This window comes from Gnatocerus cornutus, chromosome 10 (assembly GCF_029298725.1).
Source record: "Gnatocerus cornutus isolate USDA-ARS CGAHR chromosome 10, icGnaCorn1.1, whole genome shotgun sequence".
NCBI lineage: Eukaryota > Metazoa > Arthropoda > Insecta > Coleoptera > Tenebrionidae > Gnatocerus > Gnatocerus cornutus.
Genome location: NC_142242.1, coordinates 3,207,329 through 3,223,597, shown reverse-complemented (window position 1 = coordinate 3,223,597; position 16,269 = coordinate 3,207,329). Strand labels below are relative to the sequence as shown.

General features: G+C 37.4%; 2 protein-coding genes across 5 annotated transcripts in view; one reads left to right on the top strand and one right to left on the bottom strand.

Moving 5' to 3' along the window:
- On the top strand, positions 1 to 1,208 carry LOC148167169 (uncharacterized). The gene is made up of 4 exons (XM_088047592.1): positions 1 to 240; positions 292 to 602; positions 655 to 772; positions 890 to 1,208. Exons 1-4 carry the CDS (start codon positions 211 to 213, stop codon positions 1,136 to 1,138), a joined length of 708 nt encoding a protein of 235 aa, XP_087903718.1. The 5' UTR covers positions 1 to 210; the 3' UTR covers positions 1,139 to 1,208.
- Positions 1,209 to 1,970: 762 nt separating this feature from the next.
- The window catches only part of grh (grainy head), a 48,236-nt gene continuing 33,937 nt past the window's right edge, over positions 1,971 to 16,269 (bottom strand). The window contains exons 3-14 of one of the 4 annotated variants that reach the window (XM_088047583.1): positions 12,794 to 13,090; positions 9,231 to 9,525; positions 7,715 to 8,395; positions 7,104 to 7,291; positions 6,647 to 6,809; positions 4,565 to 4,676; positions 3,762 to 3,856; positions 3,557 to 3,712; positions 3,325 to 3,504; positions 2,898 to 3,275; positions 2,535 to 2,599; positions 1,971 to 2,313 (exon numbers count right to left, since the gene is read on the bottom strand). In XM_088047583.1, the coding sequence (XP_087903709.1) occupies positions 2,187 to 2,313; positions 2,535 to 2,599; positions 2,898 to 3,275; positions 3,325 to 3,504; positions 3,557 to 3,712; positions 3,762 to 3,856; positions 4,565 to 4,676; positions 6,647 to 6,809; positions 7,104 to 7,291; positions 7,715 to 8,395; positions 9,231 to 9,525; positions 12,794 to 13,090 (2,737 nt within the window). In that variant the 3' untranslated portion in view covers positions 1,971 to 2,186. The remainder of the gene's footprint in view (positions 2,314 to 2,534; positions 2,600 to 2,897; positions 3,276 to 3,324; positions 3,505 to 3,556; positions 3,713 to 3,761; positions 3,857 to 4,564; positions 4,677 to 6,646; positions 6,810 to 7,103; positions 7,292 to 7,714; positions 8,396 to 9,230; positions 9,526 to 12,793; positions 13,091 to 16,269) is intronic. The other 3 variants (XM_088047584.1, XM_088047586.1, XM_088047585.1) reach the window with 3 other exon arrangements.

Genomic DNA, 16,269 nt, shown 5'->3' with positions numbered 1-16,269 from the left:
ACAATGACAGACTGTGATCCGCACAGTTGGTTGCCTTCTCGCCTGACAAGTTGTCGTTTCCAAAATTTCAAAACTTTATTTAGCAATAAAGAATGATCGTTTTCGAATTTGCACAAAGAACATAACCCTTATTTTTTTAACTTGCGTTCAGCTGTTACCCAACATCAAAATCGTTCAGAAACAACTTTTGAGGTTAGATCAAAAATAAAAATGTTTGGAAGAGTTGGAAATTGTGCCAAAGTAAGTAGCTGTGGTTTTTTATTCAGTTATATTGTTTATTTTTAATTTTAGGTTTTTTTGAACATAAAAACTGTCTCTCCAGTTCGGAATTTCGGTCTCGTCCCCATTGTGATAGAACAAACAGGTCGTGGAGAGCGTTCTTATGATATATACTCACGTTTATTGAAAGAACGCATTATTTGTTTAATGGGGCCCATTAATGATCCCATGAGTTCACTTATAGTAGCGCAGTTACTGTTTCTCCAGTCAGAATCAACAAATAAGCCTATACATATGTATATTAATTCACCTGGGGGTAGTGTCACTGCTGGATTAGGAATTTATGACACAATGCAATATATTTTGCCGCCAATTGCCACTTGGTACAGTAAACAGACAGTTGAGGAAACAGTTTGTCTAATTTTTCAGTTTCAGGTGTGTAGGACAAGCTGCTAGCATGGCATCTTTACTTTTGGCTGCTGGCAGCCCTGGAATGAGACATTCGCTGCCACATGCTAGAATTATGATACACCAGCCCTCAGGAGGGGCACAGGTATAGAAAAGAAACGCGTTGAAATATTTAAACTGTTTCAAGTCTAGAATTATTCAACAGAACAAGCTCAAAACAGTGCTGAATGGTCCAAATTGTTTAATTATCTTTTTGTTGCAGGGCCAAGCTACAGATATTAAAATCCAAGCTGAAGAAATCCTCAAACTAAAAAGTCAGATTAATAACTTATACGTGAAGCACACAGGCCAACTTTTAGATAAAGTCGAGCGTAGTATGGAACGTGATTTCTTTATGAATCCAGTGGAAGCTCAAACTTTTGGAATAATTGATAAGATTTTGACTAGTCCTCCAAAGAATAAAGTTGGTGGTGAAGAGGGTGAACAAAGTGGAAGTGATGAGAAGAAGTGACGTTGATTTTTACCTCGTTTTTATACATTTTATGAAGTAAAAAGTATAATTGAAAAAAGTTTTTTAATATAGAATATTTTAATCATATAATGAAATACATATTTTAAAAAAATCTTATATAATATTGCAAATGATAACATTGTTCATTAACTTATCATTTAATTATGATAGTTATATACTCCTACATTAGGTAAGACTACATGCAGAGAGCTATCTTACTTATTCTAAACTAGTCTAATATCAAAATAACACGTGTACAACAGACTACAATTGTTGTACACGAACAATAAATTACTTGAAATATACACGACTATGTTTAGTCATCAGTACCATGCGGAATGTTGGGATTAAGAAGTCCCTTCTAAATTTATGGAAGAGTCAGTTAATTAGTCGTACCCAAAATAACTTTGATTTTTGTAAAGATTTTCGAAAAGATTATATTACTGATAAAGCATAAGTCAGGTACTTATAATTTTGCGAAATGTTCATACTCGCAATATAATGAATGTCTGGGCTACAATGTTCGTCTTATCACAACAAGGAATGTATACCTAAGCTAGGTCATGGCTTGATCTATGTACATGTCATAAGGTTCTAAATCTATATACAATGAGTAATTTCCTTATCCCAACCCTCAGATCATTTACATGATTCAATTTTGAGATCATTGGTCACGCGACCAAATTACGATGAAAACAAATTAAAACTTAGCGTAATAAAAAACATCTAAAAATGAAAAAACAATTAATAAACATTGATCCATGTAACTAAATTCCAACATTACATCGAGCTTTTGTTTATATCATTTCATAAATAAAAAAAGAACATTGGATGTTATTGATCGTTTTAATATTTTATAAATAAAAGATCATAAGAAAAATAAAAACAACACGCTAACAAAACTGATAAAAAAGTTTAAGTCTAAATGCTATGAACAAATTATAAAATTCTACAATAAAATCTATAAGTAATATTACATTGTATAAAAACAATCACAAAAAAATAATGATATAAAATGAAAAGTACGTTATTATATTATGGCAATTTTTCAATGGTCAGAGAGTTCTACAAAAGTAATATCAAATAGGTCTTCTTCCACAATCTTAAGCTCCAACAGAAATAGGTCTTCGTTACAGTAGTACGCCACCATGTCATCATCAATCTTGGCCGTAATGCTGCAAAGAAACGCGAATTTTTACTCTCTATGTCACAGCGCGAATTTCGGGTCGAAAGAAAAGGGAGTGAAAAGCGGCAATAATTAGAACATGATTGAAAAAAAGTATTAGAAGCGAGTATTAAGCGGCGGAAGCTGTATGGAAGTTTAGTACAGGCGGACTGTTATATAGTATCGAGTTCACTCTTCACAAGTACTCCAACAAAATAAAATCTAACTTACCCCTTTTTGTTTTTGCGATACAAGTTATTTATGCTCGAAGCGCTTATTTTGTACTTATTCTCAATCTGCAAAATAAGGAAAACAGAATTAATTTTCGACTTGCAACACGCACTTCTGTCTTTCTTCATTTTAGCATAGATTTAGAAGAAGTACTGAGCTTTTGGATGTCTACACGTGGAGTTAGCAAAAGTGAACTGATCCCACGTTTGTGATGATGTTATTATCCCAACATGCCAAGTTTAGTTTGTTATTCAAAATATAAAAAAACAATAAAAAACGATGATGTGTAAAAGCCCAGTACGTCCAGGTCCATGCACATTAAGCAACAAGCTAAGCGTTATGGTTGGGCTTATCACAACTCACCGCATTCAGCAAACCAGCCGTGGTCGGTGGCACCACGTGCAGAGGAGTATACACATCATCCACTTCTTGACGCACATACAACATCACCCTTTCGTGCAAAGGCGGAGGCCCTGCGCTTCCCGGCCCTGACAACATTTTGGTCCTTTTTAAAGGAGGCGAAAACACGTTTCCGTCCGTTGTCATACTATTATCGAGAATATTGTCTTTTTTATCAGCGTCGGGAGGGAAATGATTGTGGAACTTTAGTGTAGGGGTTGTGGGTGGTTTGGCGGCGGCGTGAAGGAGAAAAGGCGAACCAGACTTAACATGGTCAACGGGACCCGTCAACGAACTGTCAGTATCATGAGGATAAAAACCTTGCAGCTCCATCGATGTCAGCTGGAAAGACTCGATCAGCAACGAATAAACAACGCAAAAAGACACTTACTTTGTCTATGTCTTCGGCGGGTGAAAACAAAACCGGCGGCTTCGTCAAGTCGCTCATTGAGTAAAACTCGGAGCGCTCGCACATGGGGTGGTACAATTCGTCGAGTTTTTTCCTACCGGTCGCTGTCATTTTTCTCTTGGCTGCTCTTCGCTCTTCGTCGCGAGTCTTGCGTTCCGCACCCTGTTATTACACCCTTTTGTAATGAATGTTAACCGGTTGTTAAAAAACTTACCTTATCACAAAACACTTTAATTTGACAATAACCACGGTGGTAGACGGCAGTATCACGCGGATCCTCATATGTGTCGATTTGTAAGTGTAAAGGCAAACCCTTCACACCCTTTTGGCTACTAAAGTCTGTACTCAAACATTGCACTGCTATGTTAATCTGTAAGAAGTAATTGTAGATTTTCCGGGAATTTAGTCGGTATTCGTACCTTTGCGGGGCTCTCTAATGGATTCCAATAGATCGCAATAGCGTTGTGTGCTACCTCTTCTATGCAGCCCACTAAACCCACGCTATTTTTCGTATCTGCATAAAAAACGGAGCGTTAATAGAGATAAAAGTGGAATCACCGAACTTACCCCAGACATGAAAGCATGAAAGTGGGAAAAAATCAAAGTATTTGTATGAATAAGTGTCATTATGTGGGTAACGTATACACACATTTGTACCCCACACAGCACACATGTTGAAGAACAATATAGTATCGATACTACCCACACACAGCCTACACTTCGTAATAACTAATTCGAACAGGTCAAAAAGATATCGGTTTGGTATTTTTCGTTTTATCTTTATTGACACAGAATGAATTTGGAGGGTGTAAAACCGCAACAACAGGAAGCATTAATTTACATGCAGTCATTTGCAATAAATAATTTTCTATAAGTGAGTACGACAAAATAAAAATATTGTGCAGATAAATGCGAATATTCCTCAGTTACATGCAGACATATTTACTTGTCTGCAGGTGGACGTTTGACCTTTACAGAGCATCACATTAGCAATTTATATTTAAATGAAGCTACTATTTATTCGGCTATAAAATAACTTTCATGAAATAAAATAACTAAAAATACTCGTCTCGTCTTTTGTGGTCGTTTTCGAGCGTCGACGCGAATCATTAGACGTGATTAATTAACATCACCGAATGAAAAATTTAGGCTAAAATACATCGGCTTGGTAGGGTTTATCGAGTAATTAACGAAAATTCCGTTGTAATTAACTGATACTGACCTGCATCTAAAATTCGTTGTTTAACGGAATGCTGCCTGCCGTGCCAGAACTGCCATGCTTTGATTTCGTCCTCGGGGCTTTTTTCTTCCCGGAACATCAGCATGACAATGCTCTAAAAAACGAAAAAAACATATCGATCATGACAACTTAAATTTAATTAGGTACTAGGAATGAATGTCGAGGTAAAGTGATAAGGGTCATTTAATTCCAAGGTTGATCCCAATTAAGTTACTAAATTATATCGTTTACGCAAAGAAATCATTATGTACGATGCAATCATAATAAAACAATTACACTGATTGATTTTAATTATGTGGAGGTAAAAAGTTTTTCGTTTATTTATTTTGAGTCTGGTTTTTGTAAGGATGCGCTCTAATAAGGGAAGGCTTAATTGGATTTTACACACAATGAATTATTCCTGAGATATCAGAAGCTTTATAAGTTATAACAGACTTATTCTAATTATTAGTTTTTTCCTACGTCGATGCTTATCAATTTTACTCTATAAACGGTCTAGCTTTATACAAGGCTATGCACTTTGTATCGACTCATTTATATGCAAATTGAATACAAATATCACAAAAAACCACTAAACTCTGTAAACACATTAAGCCACAATATTTTCAGTTTTAATATGAAACGATTTCAAGTCCTGCGACTCTTGTCATTTATTGTCAGCCCTCGGTTGAGAATAGTGTCATTGAGCAGCAAGTCAACGACCGTTTAAGTTTTAATCGACTTCAGATAAACCAGTCCTTTTAAGGCAAAAGGCGCGTCATTTAATTATTTGACAGAAATAAAACGAAAGTCATTTTTATCAACTGCTCTAATAAATTATTGTCATTTAAACTCATAACTTATTTATGTACCGTCGCATGATATTAATATTTCTCATAACATTTGCAGTGGTCAATAGGTTTCTTTCACTGTAAAACCATCAAACACATGTTCCCCAGCAAACCCGTGACTTTACCTGATACATCTCATTACAACCAACATTAAAAGTATTGTTGATGAAAATAAAAGAGAAAATAAGATATTTAGACAGATTTCACTGCATCACTATGCAGAAATTACACATGCATTTTGCGTTTGACTTTCTACATACTTGTGCCGTAAAAACGCCCAATAGAAAGACATACCCTGTTATTTACTCTTGACAATTTCATTGCAGGGGTTAGTATTATGAAATAATTACCAACTTAACATTTGCCTTGACGTTTCGCGTAATTAAAATGAAAATAATTCTTCCTTTCAAACACGTTTTTGCCATTCAGCTCTCCCAAAAATTGCGAGAAGCGAAAATCGACAATCCTAAAAATGAAGCTGACTAGTAAAATGACAACGCTAACAATTTTAATGCGAATTTTATTCCGAAATTTGATCGCGTCATTCGGTTGAAATAAAAATGACTTGAGCTTTGGAAAATACTTTTTTACATCAACTTTGTAACAATTGGACTTGCGCGTGTAACCGATCAAAGTTTTTATGTAATTTAATTAATTTGCGACCTTAAAGAGGGTTGATAGTTTAGAATTCCTTCATTAATGGTAGTTACAATGTAATCGATAAGTATAGCGTTATTATTTTTAATTGCTTCTGATGATTAATAACAGTGTTAATTAGTATAATTATTAATAATTCCGTTGTCAGGCACCATGCGTATGATATTATTGGTAATGAAAATGTTTTTATTAGAATCATATTCGTCATGCGTTTGATGTAAAGATACATCGTTATGGCATGACCATAAGTGGTAGAGATGTCACGGGACTTGTTTTTCGGCCAGATTCCCTCCCGGTAATTGGCTGTTAATTCTTTCATAATTCTATAATTAACTTAAGGAAACATCCCATATCAAGCCAGTCTCATTACAAATAAAAATATCACCGATTTTTGCAGCTGATTAAAGGGAAGAAACGCTCATCAATATCAATTAACAATTATATATTCTAGTGATAAATAACGCGCTAACCGTTGCATTCCGACGAATAAAAAGATTCTCTAATTGGTGTACATGTCCAGTGAGCGTTCGCCCCTGTTCCAGATATTATATTCAACAATCAAGACATTGTATCTTACCTTTACTGTCTGTGATTTGAGCTGCTTGTCAGGGTCTGGGATATAGTCTAAAGTTATTCCATAAAATTGGCCTTTGTTGATGTAGGTGATTCGGTCGTCTTCGCGCCTTTGCGACGTCGAAATAGGCGTTTCTAGCTGATACTTGAAGCCAACGGGCGAAAAACTGCAAGGAAAACATTTTTATCCTTCAGGTCAAGTCGATGACTCTAGCCAACTGTGTGAAAATTTAAAATTAGTGCGTCTTTATGAGAAGTGGAGCGATAAAAAGTGTAAATTCTGTGCATGAGTTGTCGAACAGGCTCTTTGATAGTATTACAACTGTTGTGCCGCATGACATAAGGCACTTGTATCAAATGACACCGGTCGAATCGAGTTTATCCAGTTCACGGCTCTGGAGTATATTGCGAGGTCATTTCGAGTAATTCACACTTTATTTTTCCTCTTCCTGTATACTTACATTTTTGGAATTTGAATTTTATCCGCGTCATTTTGGCGGCCGAAATCGTGCCAAGGTCGACTTCTACTCGTTGTTTGAGATCCAGGAGATTGAGAACTTGAGTTGTTTCGTTGTGGAATTGCTAACGGGTCCAAAATGTTCGGGTTAGGGCAGATTTCTGGATAGTCGTAATTCTGAAACGAATCGACCTTTTACGATTACGCGCTTTGTTCGAGCTAATTTGACAAATAAGGCAAAAGATATGACGTAATAAATGTTACTGGCGGAATAGAAGGGTAATAACCGCTGTATATGTACAAGCATCAAATCTGACATCTTTTGCTTCTACCCAGTAAAAATTTACTACGCATTCAGGTGCTTGTACAGATGGCATAAATTTGATAGTTGTTAGTCGTGGCTCAGTCGTCACTAGGAAACTTGATCTACGGGGACATTAAATTTTGAGAAAACAGTTAGCTGATAAGAAATTTCACAAAAAATCTACGATGACTCTATGCCGAGTTGTATAGGTATAATTCGACTATACGTATAGTGCAGTAATGGTTTTGAACCGTAAAGTTAGAGAAATAGTGAAGAGTGGTCCACGGAAGCTTGGGTCTGTCTTGGCTCACCTGTTGCAAGGTGTTCTGGTCGCGGGGTGTGATGGCATCGGCCCCAATGCCACTGTCGGGACTTGGGAGGTCGACAGTGAGGCCGGCGGCCGTGGCGGCGGCGATGACGCTCTTGCTGTGGTACGGTTGGCGCACATAGCGCTCGACGAAATTGGCGGTAGTCGCGCCACCCCCGACCTCCTCACTATATACCTGGGTCTGACGCAATTGTCCGGAGTAAACCGGCTCCGGGGTTGTACCACCGGAAGTGACCGTCGTGAAGTACTCGCGATAGTACGGATCAGAAACGGCGAACGCCGCCGACGTGGTCGTCCTGCCTGAAGTAGCATAGGTGGCAGTTCCGGCACCGCCGCCACTCTGAGTGTACTGCGTCACATGATCACTGTAGGGAATCGGCGATGGGGTACCGCTGCCACCGTGGCCGTTGTTGGTCATGGCGGCGAATATTTGTGTGGCGTACATGGCCGGCTTGATGCCATCCGAAGAGATGAACTCAATTGGTCCCGTGTTGGAGCCGTCGGCCAACAGGCTGCTGTGACTGTGGGTCGATGTTGGAGTTGCGTTTACGCTACGGGAACCGTGCTGGGGCGAATTCAGGCCCCGGTGACTTTCGTCCTTCACGGAATTCACATCCACCACCAAGTCACCGTGCTGACCTCCTGCAGAGGACACCAGCACGACCTATAATATAACCAACAACACTGTGTTACTGCCGCCCTCCGGCTCTCTACACCGAAACTAGATACTCCGACACTGTGACACTAGACACAATCGCTCAAACCCTCAATTTATCAATACACCTCAAAAATCCACCTGTCGCTCCACATTTCTTCTTCTTCTTCTTCTTCTTCTTAAAACCTCCCCATCCATGATCAATACATACGCATCATCAAAATTTTATTCACAGCTAAATTAACATCCTCAAGGAGATTCAATAATTAGTGCCGAAGATATTTTGAAGAAGCTGAGTGGTTGTACTCAATGATGTCCTTATTTACATATTTTACTACTTTAGAGCCTGTAGCCTATACTTTTGTATCACAACTAACACGCGGCGACTAATTGGATTTTTCCGTCACACTTAACTATAATTTAAAATAATTGGATAGTTTAGTTGCGAAACGGCAGAATTTTCAAATGTCTTCCAGTTGAAAAAAAAAAGTCCTTTTTGCAATATTCTAGGCCCTTAATTTAGTTATAAATAGAAATACCTCTTATATCTTTGAACTGTAACGTTTCGTGAAATTCCCTTAATCCATTTCTGTCGGTGTCACATCACAAAATCTTTGAAGGTTTGAGAAGAAGTGTCATTTTGTCACTGTTTAAAACCAACTACGTCATGCATCACTACTGGCCTACGTGCTGCTCCAGAATGTCCCTTAATTGTTATCATTCAGGAGCTGGACCGTCACACCCTCACGTGTCACTTTGATAACAACAGGCGAGCGAAAGACAGACCCGTCAACGCAGCGCTACACAGCACTACGAATGAGAACACCTATAATACACTAGTCACCTTGTGTCTGCCTTGTTTGCTGTTGATGATGGAACCGTCCAAACTGACAGAACTCGGCGAAGAGCACTCCAACTTCCGGTGGTGGCTGAGGTCCTCCGGTTCGCGTTTCACCAGCTGGAAATTCTGGGCAGAGGCGGCGGCTGGCGTGTACCCGACGTGTTGGTTAATAAATAAACCTTGCAAGTCTTGCGAACTCAGTTGGGGAGGGGTCGGCAACTCTAGCCCCGCCCCACTCACAAGTCCATTGGTCGCTTTCAGTTGGGACGTTAGGATGCCCCCGGCCTGGGAACTTGCCCTGCAACAAATTATGTCATGTAGATACATTGGTGGGGCATGCGTTCGGTCAAGCGGTGCGTAGACGCAATATATGCGTAACGTAACGTAACGCCGATGGGCGACTAATTACGAGCGATACAACGCGCTAACGCATGAACCCATTCATTTCGTTCATTCAATCGCATATTACAAATCAATTACAAGCTGCAGGGAAATGCATAATGCCACTATTGTACTACCGATACCTTTACGTCAAAAACACTATTGTTAAATATTTGTATTCATTATGGAAAATTACGCAAGAAATAACGTTCGCTGATTTACTACATTCATGTTTCCTACATTTGATTTAAGCATGATATTTGATTAGTCATTGAGAATAAAAGTTTACATTACCACGTCAAGCATAAAATGACCATTGAATTAATTGATGGTTGCGTAGTTTCACTCTTAAATAACAGATAAGTAACAATAATAAAAAAAAACTACGATTAAATTTGATAAAGAATCAGTCATTTATTTTTCGAAAATTTACCCGCACCACTAGTGACGTCTCCGCGTACTTTGTATCAATTTCAAAAAAAAAAAAAAATTAAATGTGTTGTTTTCATAATAATTATAATTATTATGTATATAACTCCACGTGTTCTAATAAATAATGACTCATTTATAGCTTATTTTCCAAGTTTATGTTGTATCTTTTCATAATGTAATCAAACTGCAAGGTGCAGTACAAAAGTCAGTTACGTTAGGCTAATCATGGTTGTATTATACCTTCGGTGTGACCTACAATTTAGAGCGTAACGTAGTAAGCCTGCAGGACTTGTTTGTGGTGCCATTCATGCTCACCCCATGACCGCTAAAAATTTTCCTTGATCCAAGAAAAGAATGAAAATAACGTTTTTTTATCTATCAGATCAAAATAATTCAAACTAGTGTGATGACGTTCCAAATGCGAATTTCCCAAAGGGGTGTTTATTTCCGGAGGCAGCTTCCTCGGCTTAAGAGTACAATATCGTACATACCCATGTATTTATAATCCCAGCTCATTAAAATGCTTATCTTTGATCTGCATTGTAACGTGATACTGATAGTATCAGGTTGAAACCCTCGGCATTAACAAATTATCTGAAAGGTTAGGTTAGGTAGATCTGAATGTACGTTGTGGTGGTAGAAATAACGTTTATTGTTAACGAATTTGGAGCAACGATAAAAATATAAGTTGCAAATTTATGAACACGAGCTTGGTGCAATAAAAATCCCGTTTACCATCGTAAATAAGCATTTATTGTTAATATCATTAAGGGTTATGTCTTTATTTATGTAATATCCCGACGTATATTTATTGAAGGAGATCCATGAATGGTTTTTGTATAGGTGCGCAAGTCGTAAAACGAAAACAACGGTTCTGTACAGTGCAACCAACGAAATAAAAAACTAAAAGCGTGTTTTATTCGAACGCAACAGTAATAAAACGTCGATATAAAATTTCTTCGGCATCGCATTTCATCTAGTACCCCTTCAGAACACTATATTATCCTAAGGATGTTCGCCATATGAATAAGAATAGTCCCTAACACAATGCCGCTAAATTTGTATAAGAAATCGCACGTAAGGGTTCGGTGGCACAATGACGGCGGATGAGTGATGACATCGCTCTCGCCTTGAGCGCGTTTCAATTGTTTAGATCCCATGGCAACCATTTCGGACCACCTGTAGATAACTCTGATTTTTACAATTTCGACACATCTTTCGCGGATCTCGTTAAGTGTTAACCGGTAGGAACTATTTGGTCGAGTTATTGCAATTATCTGGCGTTAGAATCTAGAATCTAGCCGAAGACTGGTTCCGAGGTAATCGTGATCGGCACGACCTGCACCCGGTCACCTTCACAATGCCGCGTCCACACGCCGATCGCCGAATGCGCGGACACGTGACTCCTTCTAGGTTATGTTGTTTGTCATATTATGCCTGTCTAGCTCGCTTGCCCGAATTCCACAATTTCTTATTTTTCTCATAATTGGAATATTTTCAAAAATCAATTATTGTACCACAGAGGCCCAAGTAAATTTTGTTATTAGTGGAAACTATAATTTTATTCTGGTATTTGACATTTATTTATGGAACATTCATGTAGGTGTGAGGCTTAAAGTCGTTGTTTTGATGTTATTAAATAACAAAATAAGCTTTTTCTATAAGTAGTTGTCACCTCAGATTCCTATGCAATTTAATCGCCGCCATCTTGCCTTATTTATGATCTACCATAACCACGTTGGCGTATCCAGGATTATAAACACGAGTTTTGAAAACAATGTAAAAAAAATGAGTTATTTCATGGTCTTGGCAAAATTTAAATGTTCAAATTTATTTATTCATATTTCACACGTTTAATTATATAAAAAATAGAATGTTAATTAGCTGCTAAAGCGATATAATGCTAATTATAAAAGTTGCTAATTATACTAAAACAGTTGTAGTAAAATGTGTCATAAGTGGTAGTAATCAAAATCGATTTGTAACTGAAGGTCCTAGTAACAAAGAAGATTTTTTTTGTGAAAGCGAGACAAATGGCATTTGTCATTTGTGTTTTGATAATTTGGTGTAGTAGGTAAAGGTCGGTGAGAAAAGGGCGAAATTCGCCACCCACACGCGTTGAATTATTTAATAGAGGAAAAAGTTTTAGGTACGGCTCGAGATGAAAGCATTCCAGAAGAGTCGAAATAAAAATGGTCTCGAATTAAAAACGTCTCGGTCGAAATTTATAGCAGTAGTCTGCATTATTGCACTATATATTACACGACACAATAGGATTAAAGTAAAAAATGTCCTGAATAGCGCCTGTTTGCTATCCCAGACGGTTTGCATAATTTGTGCAGATTTATTTGTTGGTTGCCGTTTCGATTTCGTTAGTAAGTCGGAGGTTGTTTGATTTAAATAAGTAAATACTGTGATTGAAAAGTGTTTGCGTGATTTTCAAGTGTTAGACATTGGATTGCCTGAGGTAAGACTGTAATTTATCGAGATAAGTATAAGTACAGTCGTGGCGGCATCCGAGTCATTAACCCATCAGGCATCACGCATCACGCCCTGCTTGCCTTCCGATTTTCAAGCCCCATTTGCTACCAACCCCCAAATATGGGCCACTTTTTGTTCCCTTTCGTGGTGTGCTTTCACATGGATCTTCTAAAAGTCTAAAAGTTAGGGCGCGAGCATGCCTCGCTGAAGGGCCAAATCGACAATTTCCCTGGCATTAAATCGTTAATGATAGTAGCCATAAATCAACTTACGGCCAAATATCTGCCAGTTTGTCTTTGGAATCTCCGGAAATCGGTTGAAATTTGTAATATTCGTATATTAAACCCATAGCTGTGGACTGGTCTTCTGCACCCCCGCTGATGTTCAACATAGCTGTCGTGGCGGCTGTCAAGGGGTGCTCGTATGTACGCCAAGGGTGCTGATCCTCAGGAGGCGCCGCCCCCTCGGGCATCTCTGCCATACCCCGTTGAACAACTATCGGTATGTCTCCGCCACTGTTAGATTGATGAAGCGTATTGCCTTCAGAGTCTAAATTATCTCTCCGTTTCCTGCAACAAAAGCCACTGCCAAAATCTGCTCGCGCAGCGCAACGTGGCGAGCAATGGGTCACGTGACCGCGAGCTCGCCGCATCGAGCCGCGTGCAACCCACTTTTACGCTCACACCGAGCGGATACAATATTGTGACTATACCACACCTCTGCAAAACAAATCACATTCTGCAAAGGTGGAATTTTTTCCTCAAATTCTAAATTGCTTCGCTCGGTGGGACACGCTGTATTGCAAAGTTGCAGAGAGTCACAACCATTAATTTAACGATTTAATCACAAAATTGCCAAACATTCTAGATACACCATTATTAACTTTAATGTCTTTTGTTTACAAGGAAGTGAACACAATGCGCGTTTAAAGGATCGTGTTGAATTATTGGCGATTACAACATTTATAACGATGTTTAGTGTCGATAACTACCTGATCGTGTAATTACGAATACATAAATCTGCACGCAAATTTGTTCTAATTGCCACTAATGCTGGTAGTAAAACGCCTTCAAATTTCGGGGAAACAATGAAATTTCAAATTGCGCGTTCAGTTTTGGTGACAAATTATACGTATTGTAACCTTTCATCGGCGGTTTTTGATATGTGAGATCATATTACAGCAAAATCTGCTTCGCGCCCACTCTACATTCTTCCGAAACCAACATTTAATCACAATGCGAAATTCACCTATTTCACAAACTGTTAATCAAATTTCCAAAAACACGATGTTATGTCATCACATAATTTATCAAAAATCCAAAAACAATGTAGATTTGTATCGAGCTTTCCATTACTACTTTGACATTTGATTACGAGCAACCCACTGGTGTGCTTTTTACATTTTTTCTCACAAATCTTGGTCATTTGAATTCTAATGGCATCCATACGAATAGAAATAATGCAGATTACAAGAAAAAGTTACTGCCTGAAATGGTATTGACGTTGCGAAAGTTTTAGACAAATTTGGTTTAATTGTGATATCATGTTAGATTTCCTGTGGATGCTGTAATTTCAGGGAGGTTTCGCGCGTGTTAACATGTCAAAAAAACGAGTGTAAAACAAGCTATTATACGACTTAGAAGCAGTTAAACTCGTTTACGTTTCATTCACACTGTGTACTTATGATAGTCATATAATTATATTGTGTAAAATATAATTAGATGTTAAATTGTGATATTTTTACGGTCTCGTTGCTCAGTAAACATTCTGAGACGAAATCAGTATGCAGGAACTCGGTTAGCATATTCCACAATAACCGTAATGGTGGAGGCAAAAAAAAGGGTAAGGACCTGGGAAATTAATTATCTTCAATCTATCAATGTCGTCCTTTTAGTTACACATAATATTAAGTACACAATTCATTAAAACATTTCACATCGCATTTTCAACGACGTAACTGATCACAGGCGATATATTATTTTTTAAATGCGATTTTTGTGCTCACAGGTACTCACGACCTTTACGCCAAACTTAATGAGGCAATTATTTTTAAATCTTCAACCCTCCGAACTGAAATTCCCAAAATTATTATATAACAGAATCTTTATCTAATGAATTTTAAATAAAGTTTTTCTGGTGATAACCCACTTTTCTCTATAAGATCATAAATTCGAGCAGATATAGATCGAGTTTTTTAATTGAGGATATAGGCTGATTGGATTAGAAAAGCGGCCCAACTTAAAATTAAAATTCATTAACGGAAAAATTCAGTCGTGATATTTATAATCCGTTTAGCATTTAAATTCGTATCGAGTTATGGTCGCGCTCTAATTAAGGTAATTAAAATTTTTGGGTTGGTGTTGGGATTTTGTGGTCCGGGTTAGAGGTTGGGGCGGATGCACGTAACCAGATAATTTGTGGTTACGCGTATTATAACGGCAACGCCTAAATTATATTCAAATTGAGTGTGGTTATAAGAATATTAATTTGGGCACTGATTAAAATCGCTTCGGTTGACATTTAAAACGATTATATAGATAACTAGATTCTGTATAGACAGTGTTGATATATTCGCGAAAGTTGTTTTAAAATGACGAATAGCCATCTAAGTTCCACTAAGAAAAAATTCGACCACACCCTTTTAATTAATGTCAAAGATTTCAATGGTTGTCATAGTGTCGTATCTATGGATAAAACAAGGAAAGAATATCGAACTCCAGTTGTAAATAATGATTTTGTGAAATTGTAGTATTTTCTCTGGCTTTTCTTGGATCACTTTCAAATCGATTTATTTATGTGTTTGTTACATACTTTCCACTTGACTTGATACCGATAAAAACTGTAACTTACGCCCACTAAACTCATAAATCACTGCAATTCTTTTTTTGGCTTAGCTTCCACCACGTTCTCTACGTAGGTACATTTTTACGACAACGAAATTTTACTAGAAATTTGCAAATGCTATTAATCACGACCTGTCATCATTATCACACATTTCAAGAATTCTTATTCTTAGTAATGTGTTAATTAATTAAATGTCTCAAGTATTACAGTACCAGGATATAACCACCGATACTTAATGGAAATCTCTTTAGAAAGGAAAATCGGAGTAAATGGAACTGTTTTTGTTTCCACAACCTCGAAGGATAGCGGAAATGTGCTTGACGTGCTTAATTTACCATTTAGAGCTTAAGTCATCTTTTCAATTTTTTTTTACCGGAGGCAATAGTATTTTCCACCAGTCATTCGGTTAAACAAACAACCATCATAAAATTCTGATAAGTGAATTTACATGATTGATTTACGTCGTCACGTAGAAACATATCCAAAATTCAATTACTGTTAATTATAGGTCTGTTTACTGATCGTATGTTGGTTTCCGAATCAGAAAAATACCAATTCCTTGATTAATTTAATCTAAATCGATTTGAATAAATTCAGTGAATCATTACCGATAATTAAGAAAAAACCGTAGAACTGGTATCTACATAATTATGCAATATAGTTTTTTTCGCGATCATTTGAATAATCAATAGTGCTGCCGAAATGTTAAGTAGGTTTTTTATTTGCGTAGGTTAATAAACGACCACCCCGTACATCGCAATGTAATAATTCTTGTCAAAGTATGAGAGGTTGTAAAATTGAAAAAAAATATTCGTAGCGTATTTTAATAAAATTAATTATCGACAAAGCCATAAACATGTGATGCGTTTATCACAATGTGAAATATTGTTAACATGGCATCAAT